General features: G+C 49.8%; 1 protein-coding gene across 2 annotated transcripts in view; it reads left to right on the forward strand.

Moving 5' to 3' along the window:
• Window positions 1-17,650: 17,650 nt before the first annotated feature.
• Window positions 17,651-19,766, forward strand: part of PDE1B (phosphodiesterase 1B) — a 320,979-nt gene continuing 318,863 nt past the window's right edge. For both annotated transcript variants that reach the window (XM_066584309.1, XM_066584308.1), the window contains exon 1: window positions 17,651-17,880. In XM_066584309.1, the coding sequence (XP_066440406.1) occupies window positions 17,823-17,880 (58 nt within the window). In that variant the 5' untranslated portion in view covers window positions 17,651-17,822. The remainder of the gene's footprint in view (window positions 17,881-19,766) is intronic.

The following is a 19,766-nucleotide window of genomic DNA, read 5'->3' on the forward strand; positions in this document are numbered from 1 at the left end:
GCTGAAATGTTAATAATTCTGGGCTCTGCCTATACCGCTGCTAATGGTATGTCACTAGGGTGTGGAAACAGAGGCTTCACAAAGACATGATGGCGGCGAGGCCATTTCCCACCAACGCTGTTACTTTTAAGGTGCATATAACCACGGACACGTGTAGAAGACACATAGTGCCTCCAAAACATCCCCCTCCTCCTCCAACAATGAAAACATTCTTGGCAAATACCTTTGCATTGGTCCGTCTGGTGGCAGTCCAAGAATTTCACCTTTAACGACACAACAAAAGAGCACCACCACCATCCCCCCGCCACGGCCCACTTAATCCTGGCCACATTCCGAAAACCAACTACATAAAACCGCGCTACCAGGTCCGCAGTCACCACCACATTACCACCAACGAGGTTACTGTTAAGGTACATATAACCAGTCTGACTGGGGCATGCAGTGTGGGCCGAAGCCCACCTGTATTGTATCTGACGTTAGCTCTGCTGAGTAGGGCACTGCAATGGGATATATTTATGTACCGCCGGTGGGTTCCAGGGAGCCACCCATGCTGTGGGTCCACACGGAGTTGTAACTGCATCTGTCCACTTGTAAAGAACCCCAGTCTGACTGGGGCATGCAGTGTGGGCCGAAGCCCACCTGCATTAACCACGACATTACCTCAGCTGTGATGGGCAATGCAATGGGATTTATTTATGTACCGCCGGTGGCTTCCTGGCACCCACCCATGCTGTGGGTCCACAGGGAGTTGTTACTACATCTGTCCACTTGTAAAGAACCCCAGTCTGACTGGGGCATGCAGTGTGGGCCGAAGCCCACCTGTATTAAGCACGACATTACCTCAGCTGTGATGGGCAATGCAATGGGATATTTTTATGTACCACCGGTGGGTTCCAGGGAGCCACCCATGCTGTAGGTGCACACGGAGTTTAACCTACATCTGTCCACTTGTAAAGAACCCCAGTCAGACTGGGGCATGCAGTGTGGGCCGAAGCCCACCTGTATTAAGCACGACATTACCTCAGCTGTGATGGGCAATGCAATGGGATATTTTTATGTACCGCCGGTCGGTTCCAGGGAGCCACCCATGCTGTGGGTGCACACGGAATTCCCATTGCGGAGTTGAACCTGGCTGTGACTATTTATAAAAAACCGCGGTCTGACTGGGGCATGCAGACACCTTGACAGAATGAATAGTGTGTGGCACATAGGTTCCCCATTGCTATGCCCACGTGTGCAGCTCCAGATGGAGGTGGCACAGGATTGGATTTCTCATTGCTTCTGTACAGCATTGTGGACTATCGGCCCACCCCTTTTATGGGGGGGTCGCTGCCTAGCCATGCCAACCCTCTGCAGTGTGTGCCTGCTTTTCCTCTGGCAGGCGCACTTATAAATAGACATGAGGGTGGCGTGGCATGAGGGCAGCTGAAGGCTGCGCAGGGACAGTTTGGTGTGCGCTGTGGACACTGGGTCGTGCAGGGGGGGTTGGGCAGCATGTAACCCAGGAGAAGTGGCAGCAGAGTGTCATGCAGGCAGTGATTGTGCTTTGTTGGAGGTAGTGTGGTGCTTATCTAAGGTATGCCATGCTAATGGGGGCTTTTCAGAAGTAAAAGTTGTTGGGAGGGGGGGGGGCCCACTCTTGCCGGTATTGTGGCTTAACAGTGGGACCTGTGAACTTGAGATGCAGCCCAACATGTAGCCCCTCGCCTGCCCTATCCGTTGCTGTGTCGTTCCCATCACTTTCTTGAATTGCCCAGATTTTCACACATGAAAACCTTAGCGAGCATCGGCGAAATACAAAAATGATCGGGTCGCCCATTGACTTCAATGGGGTTCGTTACTCGAAACGAACGCTCGAGCATCGCGATAATTTTGTCCCGAGTAACGAGCACCCGAGCATTTTGGTGCTCGCTCATCTCTAGTGATGACCTATCCCCTGGATAGTTTATCTATAGTTGATGGACTGGGGTCCACCACTTGGGACCTCCATCCATCAGCTGATCGTCTCTGCAGTGGGCCAGACCTTGTCATCACTAGCCATAGGAAACTATGAGAGCACCAGCTTCACTTCCATTACTGCTCATGATAGGATGTGACTTCCTAACTATGAGAGGAGTAGGAAGCAGCGTGGCACTCCCATTGATTTCAATGGGAGTGAAGCCAGTGCTCCCCCTGCTTTCTCTGACCATTGATGACGATATCCGGCCTGCTACAGAATGCAGCAGACTGGACAGTCATCTGATGGATGAGGGTCCCTGTCCAACAACTACTGATGACCTATCGATGGACCTATCGATCGCCTCCAAGACTTCTCCAGAGCAGCACCGGTCCTCTGGAACGCACTACCAAAGGCTACCCGGGCAATCCAGGACTCGCAGAACTTCAGGCGTGCTCTAAAAACGCACCTCTTCAGAGAGGCATACCGCATTCCCTAAACAAACCCCTCTCTATGCTGCCTGATAACATGCTCCCTGACCTACTGACTGCAATCCCTGCTAGCCATCATAAACCGCTCCTGCAGTCATATTGATCCTGCCGTCACACGGCTAAATGTCTGACCATTGTCTGTGTATAACATCGCTCACTCTCCACCACGCCATACCGTGCACATCTCCAGCCCCTTTACCTTCTGTATCACCCCACTATTCGTAGAATGTAAGCTCGTTAGAGCAGGACCCTCACCCCTATTGTCTCCATCAACTGATTACTATGTAACCGTGGTTCTGTAATTTTTGCACTTTTTGTCTTTCTGTATTCCCCCTGTCTATGTAAGTGCTGCGGAATATGTTGGCGCTATACAAATAAAGATTATTATTATTAGTTAAAAAAGACCATAATACCCCTTTAAAAATTTTGCAGAGATAAAGGTTGAGTTTGCACTCACAAATAGAAATATCTTACAATTATCTGCAGATTCGTCATGCCATAATGCTCTGAATCTTCTTCCGTGGCCACTGAAGCCTGTGAGTGGCTAAGTGGTCACATGCACAATGAACGGCACATGCTACCTCCCCCCCCCCTCCCGCCACCACCACTGCTTCTTCCAGGTTCCATGCGGCGAACACCAGGGCTGCAGCGCTGGACGGGGAGCTACTGGGATACATGAGTATTCAATTTTAATTCATTTTAACCCGTTGAACTTTTTTATGTCCGTGAAGCCCCTTTAAATATACCCATGGGATCCAAATATACTCGCAGAGGCCAAAAGAGCAGGCTGTGTATGTGGGGGTGCTGTTTCTTTAAAAAAATGTATACATACAGTGTACTCATTATTTTAACATTGCTGCCTATAGGTGCTTTTCATGATGTATGCAAATAAGTGAAATTCATTAAAGAGGTTGTCCGGAACTTTTGCTATGGATGACCTTTCTTTAGGATTGCTCATCAATAGTTGATCAGCAGGGGTTTGCCGCTATGGACCCCTGCCGATAATCTGATCACTGGGCTAGCTGGACAGTGCTGAAGGCAGGTAGCACTGCCAACATTGCAGTGGCCCATTTGGTAGCTACAGGTTCATCTCCTATTGAATTCAATGGAAGCTGTGCCTTCAGTACCAAATGGGCTGTTGCAACACAGACAGCGCTGTCTGCTTCCAGGGTTGTCTGTACTGACAGGGAGCAGCTGATCGGTGGGGATCCCGAATGGCCGAACCCATATTGATCAGCTATTGATGACAATTGCTGGGGACAGGTCTTTAATAATAAAAGTCCCAGACAACTTCTTTCAAACTACTAACGACCATTTGTCCGTGAGTATGTATGTATATATTTATGCATGTGCGTGGGTGCCCCCTGCTGACATCATCGCAGGTCCTACAACATATATAAAACAGAGCCTGACCAACAGAAGGACAACACAGTTAGGGCTTTTGGAAGGGGAGGACAAAAATAACAAAATGAGAATACAACTAAGCTGTTATTATCTTAGACACAACTCAGCAGTCCTGACAGGAGACACCGACCTCCTCCCACCACAGAGATTCGGTGGGCTGAAGGACCTGCGGTGACATCACTGCTGTGGTAGCAGCCATTCTGCAGTTTGGTAGAAAGTACTGTATATCAGATAAGCCGACAGCAGCTACCAGGACCTGTGATGATGGCACCATCATGTGATCACATGTGTGGGTGGAGTCAGGGATCACATCACCAGGGGCTGATCACTGTATCCAAAAGTCTGCTGTGCTGATTGTCATGCCTGCTGGATAAGCTGAAGGGATCAGGATACAGCAGAGCTGTGTGTGTGATATCTGAAAATCAGAATGGATGTGCATGTACCACAGCTGTGTCTGTCATTTGTTGGAATCAGCATGGATGTAGCAGAGCTGTGTGTGTAATGTGTGGAAATCAAGATGCATGTACCGCAGTTGTGTGTGTGATTTGTGTGAATCGGCACGAATGTAGTAGAGCTGTTTGTGTAATGTCTGAGCATCCGCATGGATGTAGTAGAGCTATGTGTGTAAGGTCTAAAAATCTGGGAATCATGATGGATGTAGCAGAGCTGTGTGTGATGTCTAGTAATCAGGATGGATGTAGCAGAGCTGTGTGAGTGATCTTTGGAAATCAGGATGGATGTAGCATGTAGCACAGTGGTGTGGCACATTGTGCCACCAGAAACACTGGTACTATAATTTCCTAATAATTACCAGTAAAGTAATAAGGGTTAAACATACTTCGCCCGCCGCTCATACTGCAGCAGTAACCCAGGAGTCAGCATTTTATTCCACCACAATGTGTGGCAGTATTATATTCAGGCGCTACAGTATGTATTAATTAACGTTTTGAAAATTGTCCAACTTTCTGTATGACTCAACAAGTTTGGGATGTCGCAATACTGGCATTATTAGGGTACCATACAGTGTGTGACTATTACATTCAGGGACACAATAGGTGTCAGTGTAATATGCAAGGTCTGCATTGTGTGGCAATAGTATATTCAGGGGTTACAGTGTGTGGGGGCACATGGTGTGACGGTATTATATTTACCACTAGGTTAATGCTAGAACATTCTGATCTGGAAGGGTCCACACATTACCAGCCTTGAAAATCGGCTTTGCTTGAGCTGTATTTACTGCATTTTCCGGCACAGTAGGTGCCTGGGAGCACTGACACAGCTCCATTCAAGGAAATGTACAGCAAGTGACTGGGAGGGTTACTTTGTAGGAAAACCTTATCAAAGCAAACTAAAAGCTGCACCCTTTCCATTTTAATTATCGGTGGAGGTTCTAGCAGTGGGGCCTCAATAAATAAGTGATGGCCTAACACCGTGCATGGTTATTTGTACTAAGACATGGTGCTAATACAAGCTGAATTTGCCTTAGGTGCCTTGATGCACCTTTTAGTAATAAGAATGGTACATGTTCTTCATAAACAGTTCAAACTAATACACTGTAGCACTTGCATCCCATTTAACCCCTTAAGGACATGGCCTATTTTGGTCCTAAGGATGCAACGATTTGGGGGGGGGGGGGGGGGGGAGTTTATATCCACTTTTCAAAAGCCATACCCTTTTTTTTAAAAAGTTTTTCTCAACATGACAATATAAGGGCTTGTTTTTTGAATGGCGAGCTGTAGTTTCCATTGGTATCATTTTTTGGGTACATATAATGTATAGTATAACTTTTGTAAAACATTTTTGGAGGGCTGGGATAGAAAACACGTAAATTCTGCCATTGTTTTGGGGAGGTTTTTTTTACAGCATTAATTATTTAACCTAAGGGTGGATTCAGACGACCGTATATCGGCTGGGTTTTCACATCGAGCCGATATACGGTGTCCTCATCTGCAGGGGAAGGGGGGGGGGTGGAAGAGTCAGGAGCAGGAACTGAGCTCCCGCCCCCTCTCTGCCCCTCTGCACTAATTGCAATGAGAGGAGGCGGGATGGGGCGGGGCTAAGTCCCAAGAATTAGCCCCACCCCTGTCCCACCTCTCTCCATTGTAAATAGTGCAGAGGGGCGGAGAGGAGGCAGAGAGGGGGCAGGAGCTCAGAGCACTGCTCCTGGCTCTTTCAGGCTCCCCCCCCTGTAGAGAGAGACGATGTATATCGGCTGGGTGTGAAAACCCAGCCGATATACGGTCGTCTGAATGCGCCCTAAATGACATATTCTTTGTCATTTTTTCTAGCAGAAAAAAATGATCATTTTCAAATTGTCGTAATCATACCGATTACGACAATTTGAAAATTATATATTTGGTTTTTTTCCCCCACTTTTGCACTAATTCACTGAAGCAGAAAGAAGTCTATTATCATTAATTAGCCCTTCACAGTATAGACAATTATAAAACTCTTTTACTGGTAAAATTAAAATTAGGGCTCAGACGGACAAATAAGAGCAACACATCAACCCAATCTGTAAACAAGACTAGGTACGATGGGAATTCTGTGGGGATGACGGGCTCACAAGGACAAACAAACAGGGTGAAGAAAGGAACTCTGATTAGAGAAAGTGCTGCTCAATAGCCAGAGGTTCCCTATGGGTATGTACATTTCTAATAGTCAATTCTCAGTTCTAGAGGTTCCCTATGGGTAAGTAAATTCATCAAGTTCTCAGTTCTCGGTTCAACACATTTCCCTGGAGGGTGCAGTTTATCAGGAACCCAATACTTTTTTCCTATTGGTAAAAGCTCAATGACTAATCCCCAAAGAATATATAGGTCCATCATTGGACTAAGATTAGAGATGAGCGAGCGTACTTGGAAAAGCACTACTCGCTCAAGTAATTTGCTTTATCCGAGTATCGCTGTGCTCGTCCCTGAAGATTCGGGTGCCGCTGCGGCTGACAGGTGAGTCGCAGCGGGGAGCAGGGGAGAGCGGGCGGGAGAGAGGGAGAGAAAGATCTCCCCTCCGTTCCTCCCCGCTCTCCCCTGCAGCTCCCGGCTCCGTGCCGGCACTAGAGATGAGCGAACGTACTCGTCCGAGCTTGATATTCGTGCGAATATTAGGGTGTTCGGGATGCTCGTTACTCGTAACGAGTACCACGCGGTGTTCCGGTTACTTTCAGTTTCCTCTCTGAGACGTTAGCGTGCTTTTCTGGCCAATTGAAAGACAGGGAAGGCATTACAACTTCCCCCTGTGACGTTGAAGCCCTATACCACCCCCCTGCTGTGAGTGGCTGGGGCGATCAGATGTCACCCGAGTATAAAAATCGGCCCCTCCCGCGGCTCGGCTCAGATGCCTTGTGAGTTAGCTGAGGGACAGTGGTATCGTGCTGGAGCTGCTGTAGGGAGAGCGTTAGGAGTTAGTGTAGGCTTCAAGAACCCCAACGGTCCTTCTCAGGGCCACATCTAATAGTGTGCAGTACTGTGTTAGCACTGTATTTTTTTTTTTTTTTTCAAAATTGGATCTGCAGAGCATTGCGCCCTGCAATAGGGACAGAAGTGGTGGTTAGGCAGGGAGAGTGTTAGCAGTGAGTGTAGGCTTCAAGAACCCCAACGGTCCTTTCTAGGGCCACATCTATCCGTGTGCAGTACTGTCCAGGCTGCTGTTAGCAGTGTTGCATATTTTTTTTTTTTTCTCAAAACCGGCTGTGCAGACCATTGCACCCGGCATTAATACTACAGGGATAGAATTGTGTAGGCAGGGCCAGAAGACATACATTATTCATTGAATAGACGCAGTGTGGCTTGTCCTTTGAAAAACAATGGAAAAAATTCTATTTCGCCTGCCTCTGACAGTCCTCAGGGCTCTGGGTACGTGTGTGCTGCGTGCAGAACGTTAAAAAAAATCAGACGCAGCCAGCTACGTTTTACTGCAGGCTTGCGCCAATTTTTTCCTGCATGGGAAATCCCTGATCTGCTGGAGCGAATAACTTTGCATCACTGCAGTTCTGTGACACATTTGCAGGGCCACAACACATTTATTAAACTTAGTAGTATTCATTGAATACACGCAGTGTGGCTTGTCCTTTGAAAAACATGGGAAAAAATTCTATTTTGGCTGCAGGCTTGCGCCAATTTCTTTCCTGGCTTGGAAATCACTGGTAATACAGCATGCTGATGGGTAGGGGTAGGCCTAGAGGACGTGGACGCGGCCGAGGACGCGTAGGCCCAAGTGAGGGTGTGGGCACAGGCCGAGCTCCTGATCCAGGTGTGTCGCAGCCGACTGCTGTGCGATTAGGAGAGAGGCACGTTTCTGGCGTCCCCACATTCATCGCCCAATTAATGGGTCCACGCGGGAGACCTTTATTAGAAAATGAGCAGTGTGAGCAGGTCCTGTCGTGGATGGCAGAAAGTGCTTCGAGCAAGCTATCATCCACCCAGAGTTCTGCGCCGTCTAGTGCTGCAAATCCGAATCCTCTGTCTGCTGCTCCTCCTTCCTCCCAGCCTCCTCACTCCACTACAATGACACATGCTCAGGAGCGGGAAGACTCCCAGGAACTGTTCTCGGGCCCCTGCTCAGATTGGGCAGCAGTGGTTCCTCTCCCACCAGAGGAGTTTATCGTCACTGATGCACAACCATTGGAAAGTTCCCGGGGTCCGGGGGATGAGGCTGGGGACTTCCGGCAACTGTCTCAAGACCTTTCAGTGGGTGAGGAGGACGATGACGATGAGACACAGTTGTCTTGCAGTGAGGTAGTAGTAAGGGCAGTAAGTCCGAGGGAGGAGCGCACAGAGGATTCGGAGGAAGAGCAGCAGGACGATGAGGTGACTGACCCCACCTGGTGTGCAACGCCTACTCAGGAAAGGTCTTCAGAGGGGCAGGCAAGGGCAGCAGCAGGGCAGGTTGCAAGAGGCAGTGCGGTGGCCAGGGGTGGAGGCAGGGCCAGACCGAATAATCCACCAACTGTTTCCCAAAGCGCACCCTCGCGCCATGCCACCCTGCAGAGGCCGAGGTGCTCTAAGGTCTGGCAGTTTTTCACAGAGACGCCTGACGACCGACGAACAGTGATGTGCAACCTTTGTCGCGCCAAGATCAGCCGGGGAGCCACCACCACCAGCATGCGCAGACATATCATGGCCAAGCACCCCACAAGGTGGGACGAAGGCCGTTCACTGCCTCCGGTTTGCACCGCTGCCTCTCCCCCTGTGCCCCAACCTGCCACTGAGATCCAACCCCCCTCTCAGGACACAGGCACTACCGTCTCCTGGCCTGCACCCACACCCTCACCTCCGCTGTCCTCGGCCCCATCCACCAATGTCTCGCACCGCACAGTCCAGCCGTCGCTAGCGCAAGTGTTGGAGCGCAAGCGCAAGTACGCCGCCACGCACCCGCACGCTCAATCGTTAATCGTCCACATCGCCAAATTTATCAGCCTTGAGATGCTGCCGTATAGGGTTGTGGAAACGGAGGCTTTCAAAGCTATGATGGCGGCGGCGGCCCCGCGCTACTCAGTTCCCAGTCGCCACTACTTTTCCCGATGTGCCGTCCCAGCCCTGCACGACCACGTCTCCCGCAACATTGTACGCGCCCTCACCAATGCGGTTAGTGGCAAGGTCCACTTAACTACGGACACGTGGACAAGCACAGGCGGGCAGGGCCACTATATCTCCCTGACGGCACATTGGGTGAATTTAGTGGAGGCTGGGACAGAGTCAGAGCCTGGGACCGCTCACGTCCTACCCACCCCCAGAATTGCGGGCCCCAGCTCGGTGGTGGTATGTTCGGCGGTGTATGCTTCCTCCACTAAAGCACCCTCCTCCTCCTCCTCAACCTCTGTCTCGCAATCTAGATGTGTCAGCAGCAGCAGGACGTCGCCAGCAGTCGGTGTCGCGCGGCGTGGCAGCACAGCGGTGGGCAAGCGTCAGCAGGCCGTGCTGAAACTACTCAGCTTAGGAGATAGGAGGCACACGGCCCACGAACTGCTGCAGGGTCTGACAGAGCAGACCGACCGTTGGCTTGCGCCGCTGAGCCTCCAACCAGGCATGGTCGTGTGTGACAACGGCCGTAACCTGGTGGCGGCTCTGCAGCTCGGCAGCCTCACGCACGTGCCATGCCTGGCCCACGTCTTCAATTTGGTGGTTCAGCGCTTTCTGAAAAGCTACCCACGCTTGTCAGACCTGCTCGTAAAGGTGCGCCGGCTCTGCGCACATTTCCGCAAGTCCCACACGGACGCTGCCACCCTGCAACATCGGTTTAATCTGCCAGTGCACCGACTGCTGTGCGACGTGCCCACACGGTGGAACTCTACGCTCCACATGTTGGCTAGGCTCTATGAGCAGCGTAGAGCTATAGTGGAATACCAACTCCAACATTGGCGGCGCAGTGGGAGTCAGCCTCCTCAATTCTTTTCAGAAGAGTGGGCCTGGTTGGCAGACATCTGCCACGTCCTTCGAAACTTTGAGCAGTCTACCCAGGTGGTGAGCGACGATGCTGCAATCATTAGCGTCACCATTCCTCTGCTATGCATCTTGAGAACTTCCCTGCAAACCATAAAGGCAGCCGCTTTGCGCTCGGAAACAGAGCCGGGGGAAGACAGTATGTCGCTGGATAGTCAGAGCACCCTCCTGTCTATATCTCAGCACGTTCAGGAGGAGGAGGGGGAGCATGAGGAGGATGAGGAGGAGGGGGAAGAGACAGCTTGGCCCACTGCTGACGGTACCCATGCTGCTTGCCTGTCATCATTTCAGCGTGTATGGCCTGAGGAGGAGGAGGAGGAGGATCCTGAAAGTGATCTTCCTAGTGCGGACAGCCATGTGTTGCGTACAGGTACCCTGGCACACATGGCTGACTTCATGTTAGGATGCCTTTCTCGTGACCCTCGCGTTACACGCATTCTGGCCACTACGGATTACTGGGTGTACACACTGCTTGACCCACGCTATAAGGAGAACCTTCTCACTCTCATTCCCGAAGAGGAAAGAGTGTTGCTATACCACAGGACCCTGGCGGACAAGCTGATGGTAAAATTCCCATCCGACAGCGCTAGTAGCAGAAGGCGCAGTTCCGAGGGCCAGGTAGCAGGGGAGGTGCGGAGATCGAGCAGCATGTACAGCCCAGGCAGTGCAACAGTCTTTAAGGGCCTGGACAGCTTTATGGCTCCCCAGCAAGACTGTGTCACCGCTCCCCAGTCAAGGCTGAGTCGGCGGGAGCACTGTAAAAGGATGGTGAGGAAGTACGTAGCCGATCGCACGACCGTCCTCCGTGACGCCTCTGCCCCCTACAACTACTGGGTGTCGAAGCTGGACACGTGGCCTGAACTAGCGCTGTATGCCCTGGAGGTGCTTGCTTGTCCTGCGGCTAGCGTCTTGTCGGAAAGGGTGTTTAGTGCGGCTGGGGGAATCATCACAGATAAGCGTACCCGCCTGTCAACCGACAGTGCCGACAGGCTAACACTCATCAAGATGAACAAAGCCTGGATTTCCCCCGACTTCTCTTCTCCACCAGCGGACAGCAGCGATACGTAAGCAATACGTAGGCTGCACCCGCGGATGGAAGCTACGTTCTCTCTCACCATCCAAAACGGGGACATTTCTGCTTCATCAATCTGTGTCTAATATTCCTCCTCCTCCTCCTGCTCCTCCTCCTGAAACCTCACGTAATCACGCTGAACGGGCAATTTTTCTTAGGGCCACAAGGCTCACTCATCTAATTTTTCTAAACAATTTTTATATGTTTCAATGCTCTTAAAAGCGTTGAAACTTTAACTTGAACCAATTTTTCGTTAAACTGGGCTGCCTCCAGGCCTAGTTACCACTTAAGCCACATTAACCAAAGCGATTAATGGGTTTCACCTGCCATCTTGGTTGGGCATGGCCAATTTTTACTGAGGTACATTAGTACTGTTGGTACACCAATGTTTTGGGGCCCTCACCTACAGTGTAATCATAGCAATTTGTATGTTCTTCGCCTGCACTCATGGTACAGAAGTGTGTGTGTGGTTGGCCTACACTTTAGCTACATAAATGTAACTTGGGCCTTGGCTATACTGCAGCTACTGAAATGGAACTAAGACTGCGCTCCCACTATACTGCTGCTTCGGAATTGTTCCTGGGGCCTGTGTAGGCTGCTACAATGACTTAAATGGAACTAAGACTATGCTCCTCCTATACTGCTGCTTCGGAATTGTTCCTGGGGCCTGTGTAGGCTGCTACAATGACTTAAATGGAACTAAGACTATGCTCCTCCTATACTGCTGCTTCGGAATTGTTCCTGGGGCCTGTGTAGGCTGCTACTATTACTGAAATGGAACGAAGACTGCGCTCCCACTATACTGCTGCTTCGGAATTGTTACTGGGGCCTCTGTAGGCTGCTACTATTACTGAAATGGAACTAAGACTGTGCTCCCCCTATAATGCTGCTAGTGATATGTTAGTGGGGCCTGTCACTAATGCTATGGCTGAAATGTTACTAATTCTGGGCTCTGCCTATATACCGCTGCTAATGGTATGTCTCTGGGGTGTGGAAACAGAGGCTTCCCAAAGACATGATGACGGCGTGGCCATTTCCCACCAACGCTGTTACTGTTAAAGGGGTTGTCCCGCGCCGAAACGGGTTTTGTTTTTTTTTAACCCCCCCCGTTCGGCGCGAGACAACCCCGATGCAGGGGTTAAAAAAACAAACCGCTCAGCGCTTACCTGAATCCCGGCGGTCCGGCGTCTTCATACTTACCTGCTGAAGATGGCCGCCGGGGTCTGCTCCCTCCGTGGACCGCAGCTCTTCTGTGCGGTCCACTGCCGATTCCAGCCTCCTGATTGGCTGGAATCGGCACGTGACGGGGCGGAGCTACACGGAGCCGGCTTTCTGCACGAGCGGCTCCATTGAAGAGAGCAGAAGACCCGGACTGCGCAAGTGCGGCTAATTTGGCCATCGGAGGGCGAAAATTAGTCGGCTCCATGGGAACGAGGACGCTAGCAACGGAGCAGGTAAGTATAAAACTTTTTATAACTTCTGTATGGCTCATAATTAATGCACAATGTACATTACAAAGTGCATTAATATGGCCATACAGAAGTGTATAGACCCACTTGCTGCCGCGGGACAACCCCTTTAAGGTGCATATAACCACGGACACGTGGAGAGGACACGTAGTGCCTCCAAAACATCCCCCGCCACGGCCCACTTAATCCTGGCCACATTCCGAAAACCAACAAAATAAAACCGCGCTACTAGGTCCGCAGTCACCACCACATTACCACCAACGCGGTTACTGTTAAGGTACATATTACCAGTCTGACTGGGGCATGCAGTGTTGGCCGGAGCCCACCTGCATTAAGCATGACATTACTACCTCAGCTGTGTTGGGCAATGCAATGGGATATTTCTATGTACCGCCGGTGGCTTCCTGGCACCCACCCATGCTGTGGGTCCACAGGGAATTATAAATGCATCTGTTTCCACTTGTAAAGAACCCCAGTCAGACTGGGGCATGCAGTGTGGGCCGAAGCCCACCTGCATTAAGCACGACATTACTACCTCAGCTGTGTTGGGCAATGCAATGGGATATTTTTGTGTATCGCCGGTGGGTTCCAGGGAGCCACCCATGCTGTCGGTCGACAGGGACTTCACAATAGGGAGTTGGACATGCCTGTGTCTATGAATTAAAAAGCCCGGTCTGACTGGGGCATGCAGAGACACCTTGACAGAATGAATAGTGTGTGGCACATAGGTTCCCCATTGCTATGCCCACATGTGCAGCTCCTGATGGCGGTGGCACAGGATTCTATTTCTCATTGCTTCTGTACAGCATTGTGGGCTATCGCCCCGCCCCTTTTAAAGAGGGTCGCTGCCTAGCCGTGCCAACCCTCTGCAGTGTGTGCCTGCGGTTCCTCCTCATGGCAGATGCACTTCTAAATAGACATGAGGGTGGTGAGGCATTAGGGCAGCTGAAGGCTGCGCAGGGACACTTTGGTGTGCGCTGTGGGGGGGAGGGGGGGGGCGGTTGGGCAGCATGTAACCCAGGAGAAGTGGCAGTGGAGTGTCATGCAGGCAGTGATTGTGCTTTGTTGGAGGTAGTGTGGTGCTTAGCAAAGGTATGCCATGCTAATGAGGGCTTTTCAGAAGTAAAAGTTTTTGGGAGGGGGGGGGCCCACTCTTGCCGCTATTGTGGCTTAATAGTGGGACCTGTGAACTTGAGATGCAGCCCAACATGTAGCCCCTCGCCTGCCCTATCCGTTGCTGTGTCGTTCCCATCACTTTCTTGAATTGCCCAGATTTTCACACAAGGAAACCTTAGCGAGCATCGGCGAAATACAAAAATGCTCGGGTCGCCCATTGACTTCAATGGGGTTCGTTACTCGAAACGAACCCTCGAGCATCGCGAAAAGTTCGTCCCGAGTAACGAGCACCCGAGCATTTTGGTGCTCGCTCATCTCTAGCCGGCACCCGAATCTTCAGGGACGAGTACAGCGATACTCGGATAAAGCAAATTACTCGAGCGAGTAGTGCTTTTCCGAGTACGCTCGCTCATCTCTAACTAAGATACAATTACCCCCATAACCCCAAAGGATATAAACTTATCAGCTACAAAGTCCTACACCGAGGCCTAGCAGACAGAGGAATATCGACCCTGCATACAAAGCTACAATAAAGCTCAAAAAAGGCTCAAGGTACGAGGAGTGCATAATGATCCTGCCAGCGTCTATAAACCTATCAGCTACTAGGTCCTACAATGAGGGCTAAATAGACAGAGGAACATCTCATCATCCTCCCTACATAGCTACAATAAAGCCCACTGAAGGCTCAAGGTGCGAGAAGAGTACAGTAACCCTGCCTACCTATCTGCTAACGTAAGCTGAAAAATAACAGACGTAGCATAGCCGACAGCCCTGATGGTGGACTGCTGGAGAGTGTTTGACCAAGCAGTCAGTCCACCCTTATAAATCCAAGCTGGTACCTCCCAAATTAGGGGGCTGACCTACCTCCCTCTAATTATGGTGTCGATCCTATTTTCAGCAAAAGACGCCCATACAAATACATCCCTTCATCATGGTTGTCTAGCAGACGATGATGCCAAAACAAGCGTGTCATCAATCAACAAGCATCTATTGGGCAGGCGATAGACATCACCCATAGAGCTAGCACATGCGAGGTCATGTATCAGCCCTAGTTGGAGATAGTCCTGGGTGCCATGATGAAGGAAACAGGAAAGTGGAAACCCCAATGCAGGTTTGAAATCACCCTAAAACTTTTAGAAGATTAGTCCTCGTGTATTTCTGAGGCCACTGCAAACACTTCTCTCTGCAAGCTTTGTGTTGACAGTGGCCGAACTACAGCTTTTTGTACAACTGACGGCTTCTGGAGGTTCCTGCATTGAGAGGTTCATAACTCCCCGGAAACCCCGGCACAGCCCTGGCATTTTTACAGTGATACATTTTTTAAAAAGACAACCAGGACGTGCAGAGCCTGTACATTTTTGTGCTTTTTAAATGTATGTGAAAAATGGATGCAAAACACATGTAAATTGTGCGTGAAAATGGAAAAAATGTTTAAAAAAAAAGTTGCACAGAAAAATTTCCATAAAAAATTGGCCCAGATTTTACAGATGGCAATCACCCCTGTGAATACTCTAAGTATGCATGAACAGTATAAAATTTCTCTGCATCTCTACACCCAGAACCTGTCCTCTATACCTGTACATTCCACGCCTGTCCCCATACACCTGTACACCCAGCACTTGTGCATCAGCACCTGTCCCCCTACACCTGTACACTCGGTACTTGTACACCTGCACTAGACTGCCTATACTTGTACACCTCCGCTACTTATATACCCTACTCCACACCTGTGCACCCAGCACTTTTACACCTGTACCTGTCCCCCAACAGCTGTATGCCAATGGTACTTGTATACCGTACCCTACAGCTGAACACAGCACTTGTACAACTGCACCTGTCCCCCTACACCTGTATACCCATGGTCCTTGTATACCCTATCCTACACCTGTACCCCCAGCACTTGTACACCTGCACCTGTCCCCCTACACCTGTATGCCCCTGGTACTTGTAGACCCTATCATACACTTGTACACATGCACCTGTCCACCTACACCTGTACACCAAGCATTTGTACACCTATCCCACCTACACCCGCACACCCAGCACATGTATACCTACATCTGTCCCCATACACCTGTATGCCCCTGGTACTTGTAGACCCTATCTTACACTTGTACACCTGCACCTGTCCACCTACACCTGTACACCAAGCATTTGTACACCTGTCCCACCTACACCCAGCACATGTATACTTACATCTGTCCCCATACACCTGTATGCCCCTGGTACTTGTAGACCCTATCATACACTTGTACACCTGCACCTGTCCACCTACACCTATACACCAAGCATTTGTACACCTGTCCCACCTACACCCGCACACCCAGCATATGTATACCTACATCTGTCCCCATACACCTGTATACCCCTGGTACTTGTAGACCCTATCATACACTTGTACACCTGCACCTGTACACCAAGCATTGGTACACCTGTCCCACCTACACCCGTACACCCAGCACATGTATACCTACATCTGTCCCCATACACCTGTATGAAAATGGTACTTGTATAACCTACCCTATACCTGTACACCTAGCACTTGTACACCTGCTGCTGTCCTGCTGCACCTGTACACCTTCATCTGTCCCCCTACACTTGTACACCTGCACCTGTCCCACTGCACCTGTACACCAATAGTGCTTGTATACCCTATCCTATACCTGTATACCCAACACTTGTACACCTACACCTGTCCCTCTACACCTGTATACCCCACCCTACACCTGTACAAGCACTTGTGCACCTGCACCTTTCTCCCTACACCTGTACACCTTCACCTGTCCCCCTACACCTGTATGCCAATGGTACTTATATACCCTTCCCTAAACTTGTACACCTAGCACTTGTACATCTGCATCTGCCCCCCCCCCCACCTGTATACACAGTACTTGTACCCCTGCAACTGTCCCTCTACATTTGTATACTCCTGGTACTTGTATACCCTACTCCTGTCCACCTGAACCTGTCCCCCTACACCTGTACACCCAGCACATGTATACCTCCACCTGTCCCCCTACACCTGTATACCCCTGGTACTTGTATACCCTACCCTATACCCACCATTTGTTCACTTGCACCTGTCCCATTACACCTGTATACCCCTGGTACTTGTATACCCTACTCTACACCTGTCCACCCAGCACTTGTATACCAGCTCCCTTCTCCCTACATCTGTCCACCAGTACCTATCGCCTAAACCTGTCCACCCAGCACTTGTACACCTGCACCTGTCCCCCAAAACCTGTCCACCCAGCACTTGTACACCTGCACCTGTCCCCCTACACCTGTCCACCCAGCACTTGTACACCTGCACCTGTCCCCCTACACCTGTACACCCAGCACTTGTACACCTTCACCTGTCCCCCTACACCTGTACACCCAGCACTTGTACACCTTCACCTGTCCCCCTACACCTGTACACCCAGCACCTGTACACCTTCACCTGTCCCCCTACACCTGTACACCCAGCACTTGTACACCTTCACCTGTCCCCCTACACCTGTACACCCAGCACCTGTCCGCCTACATCTGTCGCCCTCCACCCCACACCAGTCTGCGCTCCGGGGCGCCGCTGTCCTCCTCCGTGTTGTGTCTGTCAGTCCCGGCTCTTCTCCGCTGCGCGCTCCCCCCTGCCGCTCAGTGTCCGCTGTTCCCGCTGCCGCCTCCTCCCTCCGCCCCCTCCGGAGATGTGAATGGTCGCCGCTCTCGTCCTCGCCCACACAGACGCCGCCGTCCGGAGGAGCAGCACTGTGTGACAGCGGCGGGCTCAGGCTTGGGGGTGACACCGGGCAGCAGGCGGACACTAGGGACTTTGCTGGGGACCAACCGGGACTCCGGGAGCTTCCCCCGGGACTTGCAACAAGTGAAAGCGGAGGCGGAACCCGTAGAGACATGTCCCAATCAGCGACACGGCGGCTGCAGCGCGGAGCTGCCCTCCAGCTGCATCCAGGTACCCATACAGTGCACATACATGTACAGGCACCCATCATACATGACCTAACTAATACTCACCTACACCATACAGGTACCCATACAGTGCACATACATGTACAGGCACCCATCATACATGACCTAACTAATACTCACCTACACCATCCAGGTACCCATACAGTGCACATGCATGTACAGGCACCCATCATACATGACCTAACTAATACTCACCTACACCATACAGGTACCCATACAGTGCACATGCATGTACAGGCACCCATCATACATGACCTAACTAATACTCACCTACACCATACAGGTACCCATACAGTGCACATACATGTACAGGCACCCATCATACATGACCTAACTAATACTCACCTACACCATACAGGTACCCATACAGTGCACATACATGTACAGGCACCCATCATACATGTCCTAACTAATACCTACTCCATCCAGGTACCCATACAGTGCACATACATGTACAGGCACCCATCATACATGTCCTAACTACTATATATATATATATATATATATATATATATATATATATATATATATATATATATATATACTCACTCACTCACTCACTCCATCCATCCAGGTAGCCACACAGTGTACATACACGTACAGCCACCCATCATACATGTCCTAACTACTATATATATACTCGCCTACTCCATCCAGGTAGCCACACAGTGCACATACATTCACAGGCACCCATCATACATGTCCTAACTACTATATGTATGTATATTCACCTACTCCATCCCGGTACCCATACAGTGCACATAAATTCACAGGCACCCATCATACATGTCCTAACTACTATATGTATGTATATTCACCTACTCCATCCCGGTACCCACACAGTGCACATACATGCACAGTCACTCATACATGTTCGAACTAATATATATAATTTTTATATACACTCACCTACAGAAACACTAGACATACTTGAGCCCACACACTGTACATACATGCACAGGCGCTATGCATACATGTACTAACTACTGTACAGCACACTCACTCCATCCAGGTACCAGAGCCCATTTTATTGCACATGTATGTGCAGGGACACTATACATACAGGAACCCATACATATACCACCACCTGCTTTATACAGGTGCTACACCTGTTCAATTGTACAAGTGTATATATATATAGACGTGACTTGTCTACTCACTACATACATTACAATTTACATTCTATATACTACACATACTGGAAATCTGTATAGTTACCTGCTCTATCTAGATAAGACATGTCACACTTTAGGCATACACATGCATACTGCATATAAATACATACTGCTGCATACATGTACCATTACCTGTCCCATCCAGGTACTGAACCTCTTCCACTGTAGATCATTGTAACCTCTTACTTACTACTATAGGCATATATACATACTGTATATTCATGCACACTATTGCTCCTTCCAATTAATTGACCTGCATATCTACATCCATGATGTTGGCATGTAGACTCTTCTGCAGTGTTATCACAGTCTATACATCCGCATATACAAATGTAGCAATTGTTTACTTGTCACTGCATGTGTTATAAGTCAAGTACAATATGCTACAATGTTGCAATTGTGTTATCACCAGGAGCCAGTCATAATAACAGTTGCCACATCTGTACATCTAGTGCTTCTATGCTTACAATAACCACTTCCATCCAGGGGAAACCCTTTACACTGCTTCCATACATGCACATGAATATTACATACATGCATATTTCATGTGTAAAACTGTCTGCTCTCCTGAAGATACTGGACCTGTTGCACTATAGTTATACATATTGTCCATACATGCCATATTCATGTACAATGTTCATCTGGACCTGTTACTCATCCTACAAACATACAAGCATTCTACACAATCTTTGCT

This window comes from Eleutherodactylus coqui, chromosome 1 (assembly GCF_035609145.1).
Source record: "Eleutherodactylus coqui strain aEleCoq1 chromosome 1, aEleCoq1.hap1, whole genome shotgun sequence".
NCBI lineage: Eukaryota > Metazoa > Chordata > Amphibia > Anura > Eleutherodactylidae > Eleutherodactylus > Eleutherodactylus coqui.